Raw genomic sequence first — 19,545 nt, forward strand, 5'->3', positions numbered from 1 at the left:
AGATTAATATAATCAAGTAAAGACGGACGAATCCCTTTGTTCAGTATATCGCTACTCAATCACGGGTATCTAAAGATCAATTCTTGTTATTAGTTTCCTAGTTCGTGAGAATTAATTAACTAAGCGATAACTAATTCACAGATTCCTAAACTAAGCGATTAAGAATCTTTTACGCCCTAATATGAACTAAGCGAACATACATCATCTTCTATTTCTAATCATAAGGAATTAAGCAAACCTAAGCCAGAAGTAGAGATGAAGAAAACTAATCATGCGAATTCTATTAAGCACTATACCTCAAGAGCGCGATATACTTTGCAAAGGAATTCGTTTGAAAGGAATTAGCCTTCCATGGATGGGGCGAATTCAGCAATTAAATTGGAGGAAGTAGGGAATAAAAGCATAAACCCTAGCAGAACTCTAGTAATTACTGAAAACGAAATTATACTGAATAATAAGCAGAAGGCAAAAGGTAATTGTTTCTCTCAGTACAAATCCTTAAATAGGAGCTGAGATCACAAATCCTAATCAAAATCAAATCCTAAAAGATAACAGTAAATCCTAATAAATCCTAAAGATAGAGTTTTAAAATAACAACCTAAATAAGTTTGAATCTGAAAGATATCAAACTTAATTTATTCCGAAATTAAATCCTAATATTTCCTAAAATACAATCTTCACTCCAGCACAATCAAATCTTCATTCCGCAATTCTCCAAAATGCCCTTGATGTCAAATAAAACCTGAAAATAAGAATAAACGTAATTAGACCAAATAATAGAAATCTCTGTCAAGCAAGGTCAATTAATTACGAATAATCTATAATAATGACAAATTAAGGCTATATAAAATGGGTAAAATATTGCTCATCAGTCACCTCTTGTGCCAAGATGATGTTCTCCATCGTGCCTTTCCCCGGAATAAAGCTTCCTTGAAGAGGGTCCACAAGATCACTTAGAAGGGGTCTGAATCTGTTCACCAGCACTTTAGTGATTATCTTGTATGTCACATTTCAAAGGCTGATTGGCCTCAAGTCCTTAAAGTAGAGGGCGTTCCCCACCTTAGGAGTAAGAAAAATCAAGGTTTCAAGCAAATTAGGGTCCGCCCTCCCATTCTGAAACACCTCTGCAACCATCTTATGAATGTTATATCCTAGTACATGCCAGTACTGTTTGTAGATGAAGGCATGTAAACCATATGACCTAGTGCGTTGAAGGAATGCATAGCCATACCACCCTAACGGACCTCGTCGAATGACACTATCGAACTAGCTCCAATCGATCTCCAATAGTGAGGGTTGGTGGTCTATTATCCATGATATGGTTCTTGCTAATCTGAACATCAATAGAAAAAAGTTTAATAAAGAAACCTTGTGCGCCCTCCTTTAACATGTCCGGTTCTATGCACCAGTTGCCATCCTTCAAGAACATCCCATGAATTTTGTTTTGTTTCCATCGAACACTAGTTTGGGTGTGAAAGAAGCGAGTACTGTGATTGCAAAATTTGACCCGATTCTCTCGTGACTTTTGGTACCACATCAACTCCTCTTGTAGAAGAATTTGCTCATATTCCTATCTCTCTTTCAAGGCGCAACATGGCCTTGAGCTTCTGCTCCTCCTCTGATGTTCTAGACAATAATATTCAATTTTTTACTATCCATAGACACATTATTGAAGGCAGGTGCCTAGGTGCTCCGAACTTACACCTCCTGGGCTTTGAGAACTCTGGATGCTCCTTCCTGGGTCGAAGGGTGCCCCACTATTCACAAGAGTCTTCAGGCTAATGGGCATGTTTTTTTGTCTGCTTTCCTCATCAAGGATAACATATATGTTTCTATCCTAATTTACCAAATTCATAGTGGTACGCAGTCCATCAGTTAGATCATACACTGTTGTCCCGCTGATGACCTTCGTCGACCTCCCAATATCCTTGCTCGAAGAAGCATGCATACTCAGGTTGGTCATCATGGTTCCTCCAATCCTTAGAGATATTGGTCTTTCCATATCATTGGGTTTAAAAGCTTCCTTCCTAAGTCATTTCTTCCCATTTATGATTGAGTTTGTCAGATTCCCTTCTGATTTCAAAATAGGTCGTTCGGTGAATTGCATTGGCTTTAGTAATGCTGCATTATTATCTTCTTTATTCACAAACAATGCCTTAAACCCTTTTCTATTTTTACCTCCCAACGTATTCAAGGTGTTTCCTATTTTGTCTCCCATAATCTTTTCCATAACTTGCGGCCTGCTACCATTACAACTCACATTTAATGGCTTTCTTTCAAATTTGAGTTTTCTTTCATTTTCCCATAATGACCAATTGCCATCAACAGTATCAATGCATTTAATATCCTTAACTATTGTTCCATGATTCTCGCCCTCCTTCATGGACTGGTCTCCGTGATTTTCTCCATACTTCATTGTTTGGTCTCCTTGGTTTGTAACGGATCAATGCATTTATCCAAGAAAATTTGAGTTTTCTTTCATTTTTCCATAATGAGCCAATTGCCATCAGCAGTATCAATGCATTTAATATCCTTAATTATTGTTCCATGATTCTCGCCCTCCTTCATGGACTGGTCTCCGTGATTTTTTCCATACTTCATTGTTTGGTCTCCTTGGTTTGTAACGGATCCCACGTCTACTGCAGCCTCCCATGTGCTCTGGGATGCCCTAGTCACCGTCTCTTCAACCGTTGGCTTCATTCCTCCTGTCTTGTTCGCGTCCTTGCCAGCTATCGTCCCCGAGTCCTTCGTCTTCACTGGTGGTGTAGCATAGTTGCGAGCAATATGGCCAAAACACCCACACTTTGAGCATAGGAGATGCAGGCCCCGTACTCGATGTTGTACCATGTGTTAAGAAGACATACCATTCCCACAACAGGCTCGTTGAGGTCAATCTCGACGCAAATATGTGCAAACTTTCCTCGTTGTATTCATGTCGATTTTAATCGGAATTCTCACTGTTGAAGCTACGATGCATAAGATACTCTCATAATAGAATTGGAAACACAGGCATGAGATATGAATCTAGACCAGCGTCATGTTAATCTTTGAGTCTGCAACCACAAAATCGAGAGTCCATGGCTTCACTGACAAATAGTGATCATAAATTAGCCAAGGAGCTCCAACCATCACTTTTTCCTTATTTCCAACCGAATCAAATTTGACAAGAAAGTAACCATGATGGATATCTCGAACGTCATATCCACAAGCCTAGAAACTTCTCGCAAAGGGCTCTATAGCCGATGCGCTTATCCATCAGCTTGATCATCAAGCAATCTTCCCAGGGGTTACATATTTCAACATACGCCTTCGGTTCAAAGGAGAAACTATAGGAAACAACTTGTTCCTTTCTACCAGGTCCAACTTCATGATTCTCTCTTTCACAAGGATGCAGATCTTCGCTGGCTGGGCCTTTGAAGCGCCCATAACCTTTTCCTTGAAGGTGTCCTTCCTCTCCGGTGGCTTCTCCTCCGGTTGCGGATCAGTCACTTTGGATTGCACTCCCTCACTCTCAACTTCCATATTAGGTATCAAGAAAAAAAAAACCTTCTACAAAATGATCATAAATATATTTAACCGTTTACTTTAGTTTTTTTTTTTGATACATCGGAAAACTACTAACAACAAAGACAACTAAGGAATAGAAAGCGAGTCCTTCAACAGAAGGTACTCCACATCAAGATTTACTTTAGTTTTTCTAATATTTGATTAGCAAGGCGAGTTTTTTTTTAATCGTGCAAGTAGCTTTTTCTTTCTTTTTTTCTAGTATCTTTTTTTTCTCCAAAAGGCGCCTTGGTCAACTTTCTCAACTAGCTACTTGCCTTTTTTTTTTGTTTTTTTTTTGTTTTGAAACGATACTTGCACTTTTGTTTTAGGAAAATATTGAATGGCATGGAAACGACCATTTCAGAAGACCTCTGTTGCACGGAAAAATTGATTATGACCTAGCTCCATCTAATTCAATATATAAGTTCCTCACTCACGAAGTTGCGCTCCACTTGCCGCAAACAAACATTTGTGATAATAAGCTTTTGATTTATATGCTGCTCTCACGTACAACATACTTCAGTTAAGTATGTATGTCGGTATAATCAATCATTCAACCAATCAATCAATACTGAAATTTTTTGACATGTATCAAATCTTTAACTTATTAATCTGATCTTGTTTTCTTTTAATTTTCAAACAGCACTCAATTCAAAGATTGTCGTCGTTGATTTCTCGTGAAGGAAGGAGAAGAACTTGTTGATCGGTGAGGTATGTACGGATTTGACTTTCACCCTTTCATGGTACTTCATGTTATTTCCACTGATGTTATTGCCTCTTATTGTTTGTAATTTTTCTTGGGATTTGTTTGGTACTCATTTATAAAATATGAAAATTTGGAGTCAACTATCAGTGGTACTCATTTTCTCGAGCAAGTATTTTCATAGCTGGTAAAACTGATTTCTCACCCAAGGTTAGTGTGTTAAATGATAGTTGACTGACCAATGAATTTTTTCTATCTACAATATATATAAGTTATAATTCAAACTCCAATCATTTGATTAAGGGACATAATGTCCTAAGCCATTACACCAACCTTCTTAACCCTCTTAGTTAATATATTTTTAATTGTAAATTATAAAATTTATTACATATGATAAGATTATAGGTTCCCGAATGATAATTCGAGTGATAAGAGCTGTGAGACATATAAGTTGAGAAGAGGAATGTCTAGGGATCAATCCCTGCAGGGTGTAATTTATCTTTCCGATGTAAAAAAAATTATAGATTAAGGTAAACAAATATGAAACTTCTCCATAATAAATGACTACCGGAGAAATAACCTTATTTAAAAAATTTAGGAAAAGTGTAAAAAATACCAAGAAAATTATCTGATTTTCAAAATGCCACCCAAATCTTTAAATAAAACTAAGATTGGAAGAAGACAGTGGAGAAAGTCGCGCGGCGATGAAGGTTGTCGTGGAGTGGTGGTGGTGGTTGTGAACTTGTAGATTTGGGTGTTAGACATGGCAGAGTTTGGATTTCGTGGGATGTAAGAGGATTTTATTTAAAGATTGAATTGCATTATTGTTGAAAATGCCACACAACTTGCAGATTGATATATTTTTATTCCCTTTTTTTACAGTGATATATTTTTATTCTCATTGATATGAGAATCTGATTTTGGTTACACGTGTGTTTTTTTTTTTGTTACAATTTATATGTGAATCTAAATTTTCAACAATAATGCAATTTAATAGTATTATATTTTTTTTGGTTATAGAGTATTATAGTATTATTAGTAGATGGAATAATTATTATAGAATTAAAGTAATCAATATTTTTTTATAAGCAAATAAAAATAATTAAGATGGATTTAATGTTGTCAGGATTTACCAATGCAATGCATGAATAACTACCAAGATTTTAGCCAATGTTTGACATGAATTCTTTAATATGCATAAATAATCATCATGATTTTTAGTCACGAATGGAAAAACGAATTAAACTTGTATGAGGAGATCATCTGTCTCCAGCAAACTTGTATACACTAATCATTAAGGCAAATATATTTCAATTTGAGGAGTTGTGGGCACCACGTTCACTAGGAATTTAAGAGATTGAAGCTTGGAGGCATATAATGTCATGGCGTCAACGAGAAGGCTATATAATAGACTTATATGTGAAAAAATGTGTACATGAGTGGAATAATTAAAAAGAGGGCAGTGTTTACACTAAGCTTATGATTAGATGTATAATCTTATTTACAATTTTATTATTCCTTTTTTGCAACCTCTTTTCATTGATAAAAGTTTAAACAGGAAGATGGTCATGGCTCCTTCAAGTGATACTAATGCCACTGTGATCTTCGAGGAATCAACTTCCAAGTACTTGGTGCTCTTGAACGGATTAACAATTGAAACCACAGTGACAAACAAAGCCATTGTGGCACAGGAATGGGTTCATCAAGTTTCATCAACACATGTTGCTGGAAGCCAAATGCTAGTAGGGTTGGACACTGAATGGATGCCTGCTGACAAAAGGAAGGATATGAAAACAGCAATCCTTCAACTTTGTGTTGAGGACAAGTGCCTAATATTCCAGCTACATCACATGGACTATATTCCCATGTCCCTCAGAAGCTTCATGACACACCCAGAATTCAAATTTGTTGGGGTTGGGGTGAAACAAGATATTCAAAAGCTTGAGATGGATCATTGGTTGGAGTGCAATGGCGGCATAGATGTAGCCAGGTTGGCAACGAAACAATGGCCCGGTAGATATAAGTCTTTACCGGGATTAAAATGTTTGGCAAAGGAGCTGGTGGGTCTTGACATGAAGAAGTCGAAGGATGTGTGCTTAAGTAAATGGGAATCAAAAGAGCTGACCAAAGCTCAAGTTGAATATGCTTGCGTTGATGCCTATGCATCATATAAGATTGGTAAAAAGCTCCTTATTGATGGAGGACATGATGATTTGCCTTTTTAAGTTGAGAATTTGAAAAATCTGGATAAAATTTCAATAATGCATGGTATTAGACTTTCTAAGCAAAATAAATGTTGATGCTTGAGGATATAGTAACCATAGAGGTTGATTATATATGTTGTATCAATCGGTTCAATTTGAAGGGATGTCTGGACAAATTACTGAAGCAGCACATTTGTATTTCTTTTCTTTATCTTCTTTTATTAGGGATTACATGCATGCAATGGGTAGGGTGTTATATAACTCATCTCTATAACCGTGTTTTAAAAAAATACATATGTCACCATACCATCTTTGTGAAGGTGTGAAAAACGACTAGAAGGGGGGTTGAATAGCGTTTTCAATATAAAAACTTTCCCCTTAAGATTTAAAGTAAATCTTTTCGGTTTCTCTAAGATAGATGGTAAAGATAGAGAGAAGAGAGAGGCACACAAGTATTTTATCCTGGTTCACTTGATAAATCCCTCAAGCTAATCCAGTCCACCCGTTAAGGTGATTTCTTCCTTCTTAGAATGAAGGCAATCCACTAATTAGATAATTGTTACAACTGCACTTGAAACATACAAGTGACTAACAATACACTGACTTAGCTCACACTAAGATTCACTCTCTTAGTCTTCTCTAGGATCCGATCAACCTTGATCTCCTAAAGGAATCACCACTAAGATTCACTCTCTTAGTCTTCTTAAGGATATTGACCTACCCGGTCCCTTAAGGAAAATCAAACAATTGTTTGAGGTTGGTGTTTACAAAGGTTTGCTTCTAAATAAGCTGAGTGTAAACTAAATAAGAACCGATGAAGAAAGTAGAGGCTTGAATCTTTTCTTGTATTGCAGCTCTTGGTTTCTCTCTCTTAGCTTTCTTCTTTTCTTCAGCCTTTTATAGTCCAGGGTGCAAAGGATATTTCTGTTGAGAGAATATGACCGTTGGAGGGCATTTCTGGAACTTCCAGAACCTGCTGTGGCTGAACCTTGGTAGGTAGGCTTGTCAGAATAGTGCACTGCTCTTGTACTTCTTGATAGAGACATTTGCCTTTAACCAATGACTTCTGATCAGAGTTATGCTTCGTGTTGGAACTTGTGAAGCTTGGTGATCAGAGTCAGAGGGATGCTTGGATCCTCTGACCTTCGTAACTTCTGCTTCTGGACCTTCAGAGCTTCTGGACCTTCAGAGCCTCTGGTCCCTCAGAGCTTCTGGTCTTCAGATCTTCTGATCCTCAGATCTTCTGATCCTCTGATCTTCTGATCCTCTGATCTTCTGATCCTCTGATCCTCAGATCCTCTGATCTTCAGATCCTCTGATCCTTCTGATCCTCTGATCCTCAGATCCTCTGATCTTCAGATCTTCTGATCTTCAGAACTTCTGACGAATATATCTTCTGGTGTCAGAATCAGAACCTGTTTGTCAAAACACTCAAGACAAACATTAGAGTATCATAGTTGTTCATCCACAAATAAATACTTGTTATCATCAAAACATAGAGTTGTACCACATGACCAAATCTTGATCTTACAATCTCCCCCTTTTTGATGATGACAAAACCATGTATTTTGATGAACAACTCTAAACAAATAAACTGAATACACTCAGAGTATAAGGTATCAGAGTTAAAACTTATCCTGATGTGTATAGTTTATCTTGCTCCTTCTGAATCCAAGACTCGTGCTTGATTCTGAGCTAAGCTCCCCCCCCTGAATCTAATACTTAATATCAATGTTAGTAATATCTAGATTCTGAGCTAAATAATATAGGAGTTGTCAAGATACTATAAGTTCTCCCCCTTTTTGTCATAAGCAAAAAGAATGAAGGTGGGAAAGAAAAAAAAAATAGTAAGAGCATAAGACGAAATACTCCCCCTCAGAAGGAATACCAAGGGATACTTGGCTGCTGATTAGTGTATCTTCTGATGAGAGCAGAAGTGTGGTTCTGGTGACATCTCCGTTCTGGACAAAATTTCATCTTCAGATACTTCAGAATGAGAAGCTAGGAACCTACTCTTCTTCTGATGACGCAAGTCAGAAGTTGTAGTAGCATCTTCTGATGTTGTTGCTTCTGGTTTGTCAAGTTCTGAGTCTTTGTTTCTTTCTGAAACGGTCATGCTCATCTCTGCAAGCTTTTTCAGCTAGCTTTGACTTGACCAAATCTTACTCTACTGATGCCTCCAAGATTAACTTCACCTTCAGATTCAAGTTTTGGATCTTGGGACATATGCCTTTCTCCCGTCATGTGTTGCCTGCATCCACTGTCCAGGTTCCATGGTTGGAGTTTCGATGGACCTATTGAAGATATCTGCAACATATATAATCTTATCCCTAGGTACCCACTTTCTGGGTCCTTTCTTGTTAGTTAACCCAGAAGTTCTGACAACTTTGGGTTTCTCAACATGATAATGTAAAGGAATTTTTGCATGATATTTAGACATAGAGAAAGATCCCTTTTTAAGAGGAGGTTTAGCAACTTCAGCAGGTAAAGGATCAGGCAATATGGTACCAGAGGGAACAAAGCATTCATACAAAGATTTAGCTTTAGGCACAGAAGGCTCATTTCTAATTGGTTTAGAATAGCCAATGTCATATATTCCATTTCTGCTTACGCCATAGATCATTGAAGCCATTAAGCTTCTGTCTACGCTTTTAGCCAGGAATCTTTGAAAAGACTTTTCATACTTAGATTCATTTCTACAATCAGAGGCATCACAAGCAACTATTTCTTCTAACTTAGCAATCTGGTTCTTAAGCACAGAGTTAGAATTAACTAAAGCATGGTTATCATTTTTCAAATCAGATATGATTTTCTCATCTTCAGAAGGGGTTTTAGAAACAGCAGATAAGTTCTTTTTCAGCTTTTTATGCTTAGACAATAAAGAGTTATACTTATCCATGATATCAGACAAAGCATGTTTCAGTTCAGAGGTTGAGAAAGAAGCGAATACCTCATTTTCATCGTATGAGTTAGGATCTCCTTCTGATGCTGAGTCAGAGTCAACAGCATCCTTTGACTCTGCTCCTTTGTCTTTGACAATAGCATGAGTCCTTGAACTTCACCATCAGAGTCAACATCCTCTGACTCTGATTCATCAAAAGTCACCATCAGACTTTTCTTTGGTTTGAAATGCTTCTTTGACTTTTTGTCCTTTGATGAGCCTTTGTATTTGCTCTGCCTGTGCTTCCAGATGCAGTTGAATTTTCTGGATATCAGAGTCAGCTCATCTTCATCAGAATCTTCTGATGCTTCTTCAGATTCTTCTGCTCCAGCTTGGAGAGCTTTTGACTTCTCAGATTTAGCCTTCTCAGAGCGCTTCAGCTCATGGCATTTCAGTATGCTGATGAGTTCTTCTAAACTCATATGCTCAACATCTCTTGTGAGCTCTATTGAAGTCACCAAGGGCATCCAGCTTTCAGGAAGACATCTGATGACCCTTATGACATGATCTTTAGTTGTGTAGCTCTTGTTGAGAGGTCGTATTCCAGCTACGAGCAACTGAAATCTGGAAAACATATCCTCAATGGATTCGTTAGGTTCCATGATGAAGGATTCATATTTCTGGATCAAGGACAGCGCCTTTGATTCTTTCCCCTTCTTGTTTCCTTCATGTGTCATCTTTAAGGAATCAAGGATACACTTAGCGGAATCACGATCAGTAATTTTCTCATATTCTTCATATGAAATGGCACTTTGCAGAATAGCTCTTGATCGGTGATGATCTCTGAACTCCTTCTTTTGATCCTCACTCATCTTCTCCCTTGGGATCTTTACACCATGATCATCGACAGGAGGGGTGTAGCCATCAACAACAAAATCCCAGAGATCAGGATCAAAGCCAAGAAAGAAGCTTTTGATTCTATCTTTCCAAAAATCAAATCTCTGACCATCAAAGATAGGTGGTCTTGCACTGTATTGATATTTGCTTGTAGTAGTGGTGGAATCCATGAGTTTTTCACACTGGCCCGGATCTACTGAACACTGTTAAGTGTGGTAATCAGAACTTGCGCTCTGATACCAATTGAAGGTGTGAAAAACGACTAGAAGGGGGGTTGAATAGCGTTTTCAATATAAAAACTTTCCCCTTAAGATTTAAAGTAAATCTTTTCGGTTTCTCTAAGATAGATGGTAAAGATAGAGAGAAGAGAGAGGCACACAAGTATTTTATCCTGGTTCACTTGATAAATCCCTCAAGCTAATCCAGTCCACCCGTTAAGGTGATTTCTTCCTTCTTAGAATGAAGGCAATCCACTAATTAGATAATTGTTACAACTGCACTTGAAACATACAAGTGACTAACAATACACTGACTTAGCTCACACTAAGATTCACTCTCTTAGTCTTCTCTTGGATCCGATCAACCTTGATCTCCTAAAGGAATCACCACTAAGATTCACTCTCTTAGTCTTCTTAAGGATACTGACCTACCCGGTCCCTTAAGGAAAATCAAACAACTGTTTGAGGTTGGTGTTTACAAAGGTTTGCTTCTAAATAAGCTGAGTGTAAACTAAATAAGAACCGATGAAGAAAGTAGAGGCTTGAATCTTTTCTTGTATTGCAGCTCTTGGTTTCTCTCTCTTAGCTTTCTTCTTTTCTTCAGCCTTTTATAGTCCAGAGTGCAAAGGATATTTCTGTTGAGAGAATATGACCGTTGGAGGGCATTTCTGGAACTTCCAGAACCTGCTGTGGCTGAACCTTGGTAGGTAGGCTTGTCAGAATAGTACACTGCTCTTGTACTTCTTGATAGAGACATTTGCCTTTAACCAATGACTTCTGATCAGAGTTATGCTTCGTGTTGGAACTTGTGAAGCTTGGTGATCAGAGTCAGAGGGATGCTTGGATCCTCTGACCTTCGTAACTTCTGCTTCTGGACCTTCAGAGCTTCTGGACCTTCAGAGCCTCTGGTCCCTCAGAGCTTCTGGTCTTCAGATCTTCTGATCCTCAGATCTTCTGATCCTCTGATCTTCTGATCCTCTGATCCTCAGATCCTCTGATCTTCAGATCCTCTGATCCTTCTGATCCTCTGATCCTCAGATCCTCTGATCTTCAGATCTTCTGATCTTCAGAACTTCTGACGAATATATCTTCTGGTGTCAGAATCAGAACCTGTTTGTCAAAACACTCAAGACAAACATTAGAGAATCATAGTTGTTCATCCACAAATAAATACTTGTTATCATCAAAACATAGAGTTGTACCACATGACCAAATCTTGATCTTACACTTTGTACTTTAATATGCTCGTATTTATGTTAATTAACCGCAATTTAGTTAACTAAAATGTAAAATTCACAATTTAAACTTTTTAATAGAAAGCGAAAATGACTGCTATTTAAAACTAGAAAAAAATTAATTAAAAATAAAAATATCATTTAATAAAGTATATTTACTTTTTAATATAGTGAACAATAAAGTTATAACTTTAGAATGAGTTTATGATTTTAGGTTTGTTAATATACTCAAAAAGTTGTAACTTATTATTTTCATGAATAATGTTGTGTAGATCTCATTTCCACCTCCATCTTATCTTATGTAAATAGGAAGAGAAATGAGAAAAATGAGTGATATGATTTGTGATTTGACAGGAAATGCAAAGAGAAATAGAAAGTAAATTGTATAAAAATGAGATGGAATAGAAAGTGAGTGTAAATGTATCATTAGAAGAAAGTAAAATGAGTGTTACTTGAACCTAACTAGGATTATACCCGTGCGATGCATGGAGGTTTAGTTTCTAAATTGGTTAACTTAATTAAGTGTTTTAGGTAAAAGATGTAGGATAACTCAAGTGGTAGGAGTTGGGGGACATATGAGTTGGGTATGAGGAGGTTCAGGGATCAATTCCTGACGGGTGTAATTTATCTTTCCGATGTACAAAAAAAAAACTTCGGTTGAAATTTACAATATATACCAGCAACTTAAAACATACCATATATTTCAATATTAATACATGTTAAAAGTAATTTATTAATTTAACTAAATTTTTGATACATCAGAAAGATAAGTTACACCCTCTAGGGTGTCCCCCAACTCTTGTCACTTGAGCTATCATGCGGGGACAAATTCAATTAAATATATGATAGTGATTTAGATATATAGTAGTAATGAAAGTATGTAAAAAATCTATTTTATTGTTTTTAGTGGTTTTTCTACTAATTGTAACAAAATAACTTTTGTTGTTAGAGAATGAACAACATTTTCCACTAAAGAAATTGACCACGTTTTGTATTTTGAGACAACTTATTTTTAATGATAAAATATTATTTTTGGTACATTAGAAAGATAAATTCCACCCTTAGGAATTGATTTTTGGATCTTCCTTACCCAACTCGTATGTCTCATAACTCTTATTACTTGAGCTATCATTCCGGAACTTTAATGATAAATATTAAACCAACAGAGTTATTATTTTGGCCTAACTATTGAATAAGAAATGAAATACAATTTCAAATGTAACTTTTTAATCATTAAATTGTAGAAAAATTAAATGAAGAATGGAAATAATGGAAAATATAATAATTTTGATATGCTTTAACAAAGTATTTTATTAAAATAATGAATTAAAAATGAAAAGGGATATGAATAAGGGATCAAAAATATATCGTTGCACGGGGGCACACAGTGACACAAAGAATTTTCGTTTTTGTTTATAGAGTGAAAAAATTTAAATTTATATTATCTTGGTACATTTATTTTAAGAAAGTTTAGGAATTAAAACAATTTCATTAATTTTAGATATAAAAAGAACATATATTTGAAAGTTTTTTTTATGATGAATGTGTTTGATTTTATTTTGTGGAAGTTGAATAATTATAATTTTAATTATTTATGTAAATGTTGTATTATTTCATTTAATTTTTTTATATAACAATTAGTTTACTGCAAAGATTTGAAGTGACATATATGAGCAAATAAAAGACATCAAACTAATCTTCAAATTATTATTACTTTTCATAGATGATGAGTACAATAATGAAGAAAAATTAGTGCAGGTTTTAATAAGGGAGGAATTTAGCATGCACATCTAAAAAGTTGTGTAAGGTTACACATGTACCTTTTGACCTGCAATAGGAAGTTTAGCAGGTAATTTGTATTTTTAAAAATAAAAATAGTTAATATATCTATCTATCTATCTATCTATCTATCTAAATCTAAATACAATATAAAAGAGAAACTATAAGAAGGAAAGAATTGACACTTGGCAAGCATTGAGGGACCTTTCAACCATTTTTCCAAGAATTAAATAAATCAAAAAGAAAATGTTATTACTACTTTTGGAAACTTCAAAGTGGTACTTTTGATAATTGGAATTAAGTTGAGGGTAGCTAGGTAATAAGCCACTTAATTTATTTATATTTTGAAATTTTTTAATAAGTATAATGCCTCTTATTAATGATACCTCTTGAATTTGTTTCCCACTACCCATTTATTGACCAATCAAACTTTTTCTAAAAAATTATTTAAACCTTTAGTTTGACTTAAAAAAAAAAACCTTGGAACTCTGATTACGTTTAAGTTCCATTTGATTGTTTCCAAGCCAAACTTCCATTGAAATTCTGAATATGTTTAATACTCAATTGATGGGATTCAATGTACCACATTAATTCGTTTCTGATTTCTTTTTCTTTTTAGTCCTAACACTTATCATCTTTGCTAATTGTTTTTATCGAAGGGTAGCCATGTAATTGCACGTGCAATTTTCTTTATTTTCAAAATACTTTTAAACTTAAATTTGACTAACATTCATTATTAATTCACATTAACTATTCACTTCCTACTTCTAAGCCAATCACTATTTAACAACATAAACCATTTTAAAAATTTGTTTACAATATTTAATGCTATTTCAAAAACCAATTCATGACCAATCAGATTTAATCTAAATGAAGTCTATTTTTTTGGGGCTAAGGAATTAAAAACAAAACAGAAAAAGAAACAAAACACAACCAATTAGCTAATCCTTCTTCGTTTTTTTTTTTTTTTAATGTGCTTAAATAGCATTAAATAGACAACTGGATCCACTAATGAAGAAAAATTGTGCAGATTTTCGAATTACCAACTGCATTTGATTAAATTAAATTATTTTGAATTGCCAAAGTTAATTGGACATAGGTACACGCCTACAATTAATTTTTTTTAACTCAAGTTCTAAAACATTTATTCCTACTCCATGGAACGAGCCTATGACCAATTTTTTCCTGCTTCATCATTAATTGTGTGTGATTATCAAGACTAACATATTGTTTTCAAAATTTGAAAAAATTGTGACTTTAAATTGTGCCTATCACCATAAATTATTATTATTGGGTTGCCAAAACCGCCCACTCTATCCAATTAACACAACAGGTTTGAATATTTTCACGTTTTCTTTTCTCTTGCTCCGTTCTAGGCTCCTCTGCTTCTCAACTATATAAAACTCTTCCTGTTACCAAATCACCTCACCGCACCTCAAGTTCTTCACATTGACTTTTGATTTAGAAGGGATTCTGGCCTTAATTTTTTGAAGGCACAGTTGGAGAGGGTGATGACGGCGGTGGAATGTGACTTTTCTACATTTTAGCGACGATTCCGAGAATGAAGGCTATGTAAATTGGATATGGAATTTGAATTGGAGAAATTGGGGGTTTCATCTAAAAGTGGTTCTTTCTTAAGAACATTGATTCATTGTGAGGAGGATCTGTGTGGGTTTGATGAAGCATGCACTATTTTTCGTCTCTGTGCTTTCTGGTCTAGGATTATCATCTTTTGTATTCTTTTTAGATTATGATATTATTACTTACAATTTCTGATGTGGCTTGAAGTCATATAAGGCAGTGAAGAGGGTTTTTTTTTTTTTTGAAACTACAGTGAAGAGGTTACTAACCCATAATTGAAGAAATCGTGAGAATTAAACTAGGTACAACTGAAGCTCTATGAATTTTTTTTTATGGATTTTATTGTTATTTTCATTTTTATTAGTGTTTTCATGTAATGGATTCCTTTGTCTCTCACTTCATTGGCTTAGTGTGCATTGTTGTAGGTATAGAGTTATGTTAAAGCATTTTAGAGGTTTGACTTAAGAAACTTTGCTTATTATATATTGACGCCATTGAACCCATCTTTGTCCCTCTTGCACTAAAAATTTATCAGTGTTGTTGTTTTACATCTTATATTTTTCTAATTTTTTTCAGGGAAACATTGCCCAATATTTGAGTAAAACATATTATGTCAAAAAATGGATGATCAGATAGGTAGCAGTTGAGTGGATTTTTCCCATAAATATCTTGCTCATGTCATTTTTATCATTGTTGGTTTTTCATCTTTAGTTTCATTATAGCATTTGCATGAAATACTTATGTTGACCATCTATTTTTCTTGATGATAGTCTTCCCTTCACCCCAACCATTATAGGCCCTATTAAAACTCCTCAAAGTGCAGGAGATGATAAGAAATCACTTCCAAAAGTTTTCTTTGATGCAGATTTCAGCAATTGTTAATGTGTGATGTGTCCAACAATTATAGATGAGTATGTCAAAGAAATGTAACTGTGATCCAAAAGCATAGGAGGAAACCAAAGGGTAGTAGATTGGTGAAGTGCATGCTTTCAAGGATGCTTAAATTGGATCTACGTTATGTACAAAAGAAACATTTGTATAGTAAAACATTCTACATGACACACTTTATGAATTAAGTTTCCCATTGTTCGCTATACAAGTGCATGACTCCAGTTGTATTGAGTAATTAAGATCAACAATTCAACATGCACCTGAATTTCTCTTATTTATTAAGATTAAGAAAAAAATAAATTAAGAAAGATTAAGAAAGTATAGATTCCACGGGGAATAACTTTTATATTAAAATATTTTCGAGTTGAAAATAAAAAATAAAAAATTTCAAATATATTTTTAGAATTTTTTTTTACTGGAATTTGAATAAATGAACATATACCGCTTTATGTTTAAGTTACACATTTAAGAACTAATACGGGGAGGAAAATTTTGCATGAAATATTTTTAAGTTGAAATTATTAGAAAATATTTTATTGTAATTTTAGTACTTTTCTCAGGCTTTTTAAATAATTTAAGAATATATATACAAAAGCATTATAATTTGATCGTGAATATATGGCTCCCACGGGGAATTAGAGAAAAAATGAACATATTTAGTTTATTGTTCGCTATGCAAGTGCATGACTCCAGTTGTATTGAGTAATTAAGATCAACAATTCAACATGCAACTTGATTTCTCTTATTTATTAAGATTAAGAAAAAAATAAAATTAAGAAAGATTAAGAAAGTATAGATTCCACGGGGAATAACTTTTATATTAAAATATTTTTGAGTTGAAAATTAAAAATTAAAAATTTCAAATATAATTTTAGAATTTTTTTTACTGGAATTGGAATAAATGAACATATATCGCTTTATGTTTAAGTTACATATTTAAAAACCCATACGTGGAGGTACATTTTGCATGAAATACTTTTAAGTTGAAACTATTAGAAAATATTTTATTGTAATTTTAGTACTTTTCCCAGGCTTTTTAAATAATTTAAGAATATTAATACAAAAGCATTATAATTTGATTGTGAATATATGGCTCCCACAGGGAATTAGAGAAAAATGAACAGAATTAGTTTATATTTTATTAATTATATAGTAAAACACTCCATGGGTATTTTTGGCAAAAGAAATAGGTTTCTTTACTAAAAAAAAGTTCACCATAAAAAAATGTAAACTATAATAATAGGAATTTGATTCCAATTTTCAATTAAAATAATAGTTATCACTATAATAATAGGAATTTGATTCCCATTTTCAATTAAAATTTGCATGAAAATAATTGAAACTTATAGAAAAATATGTTTTAATATAATTTTTGTACTTTTTCCGTACTTCTTAAATAATCTTAAGAGTAGATTTATAAAAACATTGAAAATAGGGATTCCACGGGAAATTACATTTAAATTAATATATTTCCAAGTAAAAGTAACAACAAAATAAAATTTAATGTAATTTTTTTTCCTTAAGTTCAGAAGTAAATATATAAAAAATATGAAGTTTTGATCTAAATATTAGTCACACAGGAGTTGAAATAAATTAACAAATATAGTCTATATTTTCAAGTTTTTTTTTTTTTTTTGAAAAGGTCTATATTTTTAAGTTGGAACTAATAAAGTATATGTTTTAGTTTAATTTTAGTATGTTTCTCATACTTTATAAATAATTTAAGAGTAGATATACATAAGCATTATAATTTGATTGTGAATAGGGCTCCCACGGGGAATTAGTGAAAAATAATAGTCTATATTTATTAATTATATAGTATAAAGCTCCTACATAAAAAACCTTTAAAGTTGAAAAGTATATGTTTTAGTTTAATTTTAGTATGTTTCTCATACTTTATAAATAATTTAAGAGTAGATATACATAAGCATTATAATTTGATTGTGAATAGGGCTCCCACGGGGAATTAGTGAAAAATAATAGTCTATATTTATTAATTATATAGTATAAAGCTCCTACATAAAAAACCTTTAAAGTTGAAAAACACACACACACACACAGAACCATTACAATTTGATTGTGAATATAGAATCCGAGAGAGAGAGAGAGAGAGAGAGAGAGTAAATATCGCATCTTTTATATGTTATAAATTGTGTAGAATTATTTAGATATGGAAAAAACGAAATAAAAAAATAAAAATCATGCAATTTATTATATATTCAATTCTTATATCATAATCATATTAATTAAACATATAATTATATTTGTATTTATTTATCATCTATATCAAATAATAATCCAGATATTAAAAACAAGTTTTAATATATTCATAATTAATTGCTCGGGAACATTTTCAGTAAGCATCTAAACGTGAAATTTTTCCAGTTACAAAAATTAGAAGTTCAAATTTTCAATACTTCGAACGGTTTTTTACTTCTTCGATCATCTTGAGACAAAATTATTATTTAGTCATCTTTCTCCTTCCACTGTTCACTACACTGGAAAATTGGAATGTTTACATCATTTTTTTTATTGTACTTAACTCTGCATCAATTAGTTTGCTTGAAGCACTTTTCCAGAACTTTCAGGATACATTAATTTTCTTTTATAAATCTAAATTTTCATTTTGTATTGTGAATTTTCTAATATTTTCCTAATTTGTATTTCCATTTATTTTATCATGTAGAGAACAAATAGTGAATCATGGAAATACAGTATAAGCCAACAAAAAGACTATTGATCATAGAAGTTAATCTAATAATTTTGTCTTTTTGACTTTTCATTTTTTGGAAGTAGGCTATTGACAACGGCAACTTTCAGAGATCCGGTCGGAAACAAATTTAACATCAGCGTCGAGACGGAATGCAACAACAAATTTTTTGCTGGTGGGATTAGAGGACTGATGTTTTATTATGGATTGGATGATGGAGGATGAGTTAATTTGTGTTATGCCGGAGCTACTAATTTGGAAATTATAAAAGTGTTAGATCATGAACAAAATGAAATCAGCTATCCAACGCCTCCTGTATCATTTGGTATAGGTTGGGAGATTGCTGAACAACAACCACTTGATTACTCCAGTGAATCGGAGTTCTCAAATTTTGAAAGGTTTCACTATACAGAAGTTGACTTGCAGAATTCTAATATCACTGATAAAAGAAATATTGTGATCTCTTTTTTACTTGCACATTTTTTTTTTCTTAAATAATTTTTAATTTGATGTGACTTAAATTTATTTTTTTATCTTATAGGTACTTCCAGCAGAGATTGTGAAAGCAGCTTTGCTACCAAAAGTCAACCTATTGTATTCTGCGAGATTAGAGAAACATAAGATTTTACTGTGAATTGGCTTGGAGCCTAAGGCGAGAGTCTGAATGCACTTTGAAGAAGATGTGAAAGAAATTCATAAATGTGAATAACCTTACAGAGAATCATTCTGTTTGGTTCGGGATTCATAAAGATGATCCACATGTTATTCATGTTGGAGTCATGAACGAGTTAATTTTGTGAAAAATTAAACCAACCAAAAGTCAATTATGGATTTTTTTGTGTTTTTTATTTATCTTGGTGGTGAACAATTAGATTGATTGAATTTTATATCCAAAATATT

General features: G+C 33.5%; 1 protein-coding gene across 7 annotated transcripts; it reads left to right on the forward strand.

Moving 5' to 3' along the window:
• The first annotated feature begins 3,716 nt into the window (after positions 1–3,716).
• LOC130720470 (uncharacterized) lies at positions 3,717–6,655 on the forward strand. Of its 7 annotated transcripts, none has more exons than XM_057571393.1 (3): positions 3,717–4,077; positions 4,190–4,257; positions 5,812–6,655. In XM_057571393.1, exon 3 carries the CDS (start codon positions 5,812–5,814, stop codon positions 6,472–6,474), a length of 663 nt encoding a protein of 220 aa, XP_057427376.1. In that variant the 5' UTR covers positions 3,717–4,077; positions 4,190–4,257; the 3' UTR covers positions 6,475–6,655. The 7 variants fall into 7 exon arrangements, with proteins under 7 accessions (XP_057427376.1, XP_057427315.1, XP_057427447.1 ...); XM_057571332.1 differs by having other exon boundaries at positions 3,717–4,073; XM_057571464.1 differs by having other exon boundaries at positions 3,717–4,068.
• Positions 6,656–19,545: the final 12,890 nt, after the last annotated feature.

The sequence above is a fragment of the Lotus japonicus genome, chromosome 1 (genome assembly GCF_012489685.1).
Source record: "Lotus japonicus ecotype B-129 chromosome 1, LjGifu_v1.2".
NCBI classification, from domain to species: domain Eukaryota; kingdom Viridiplantae; phylum Streptophyta; class Magnoliopsida; order Fabales; family Fabaceae; genus Lotus; species Lotus japonicus.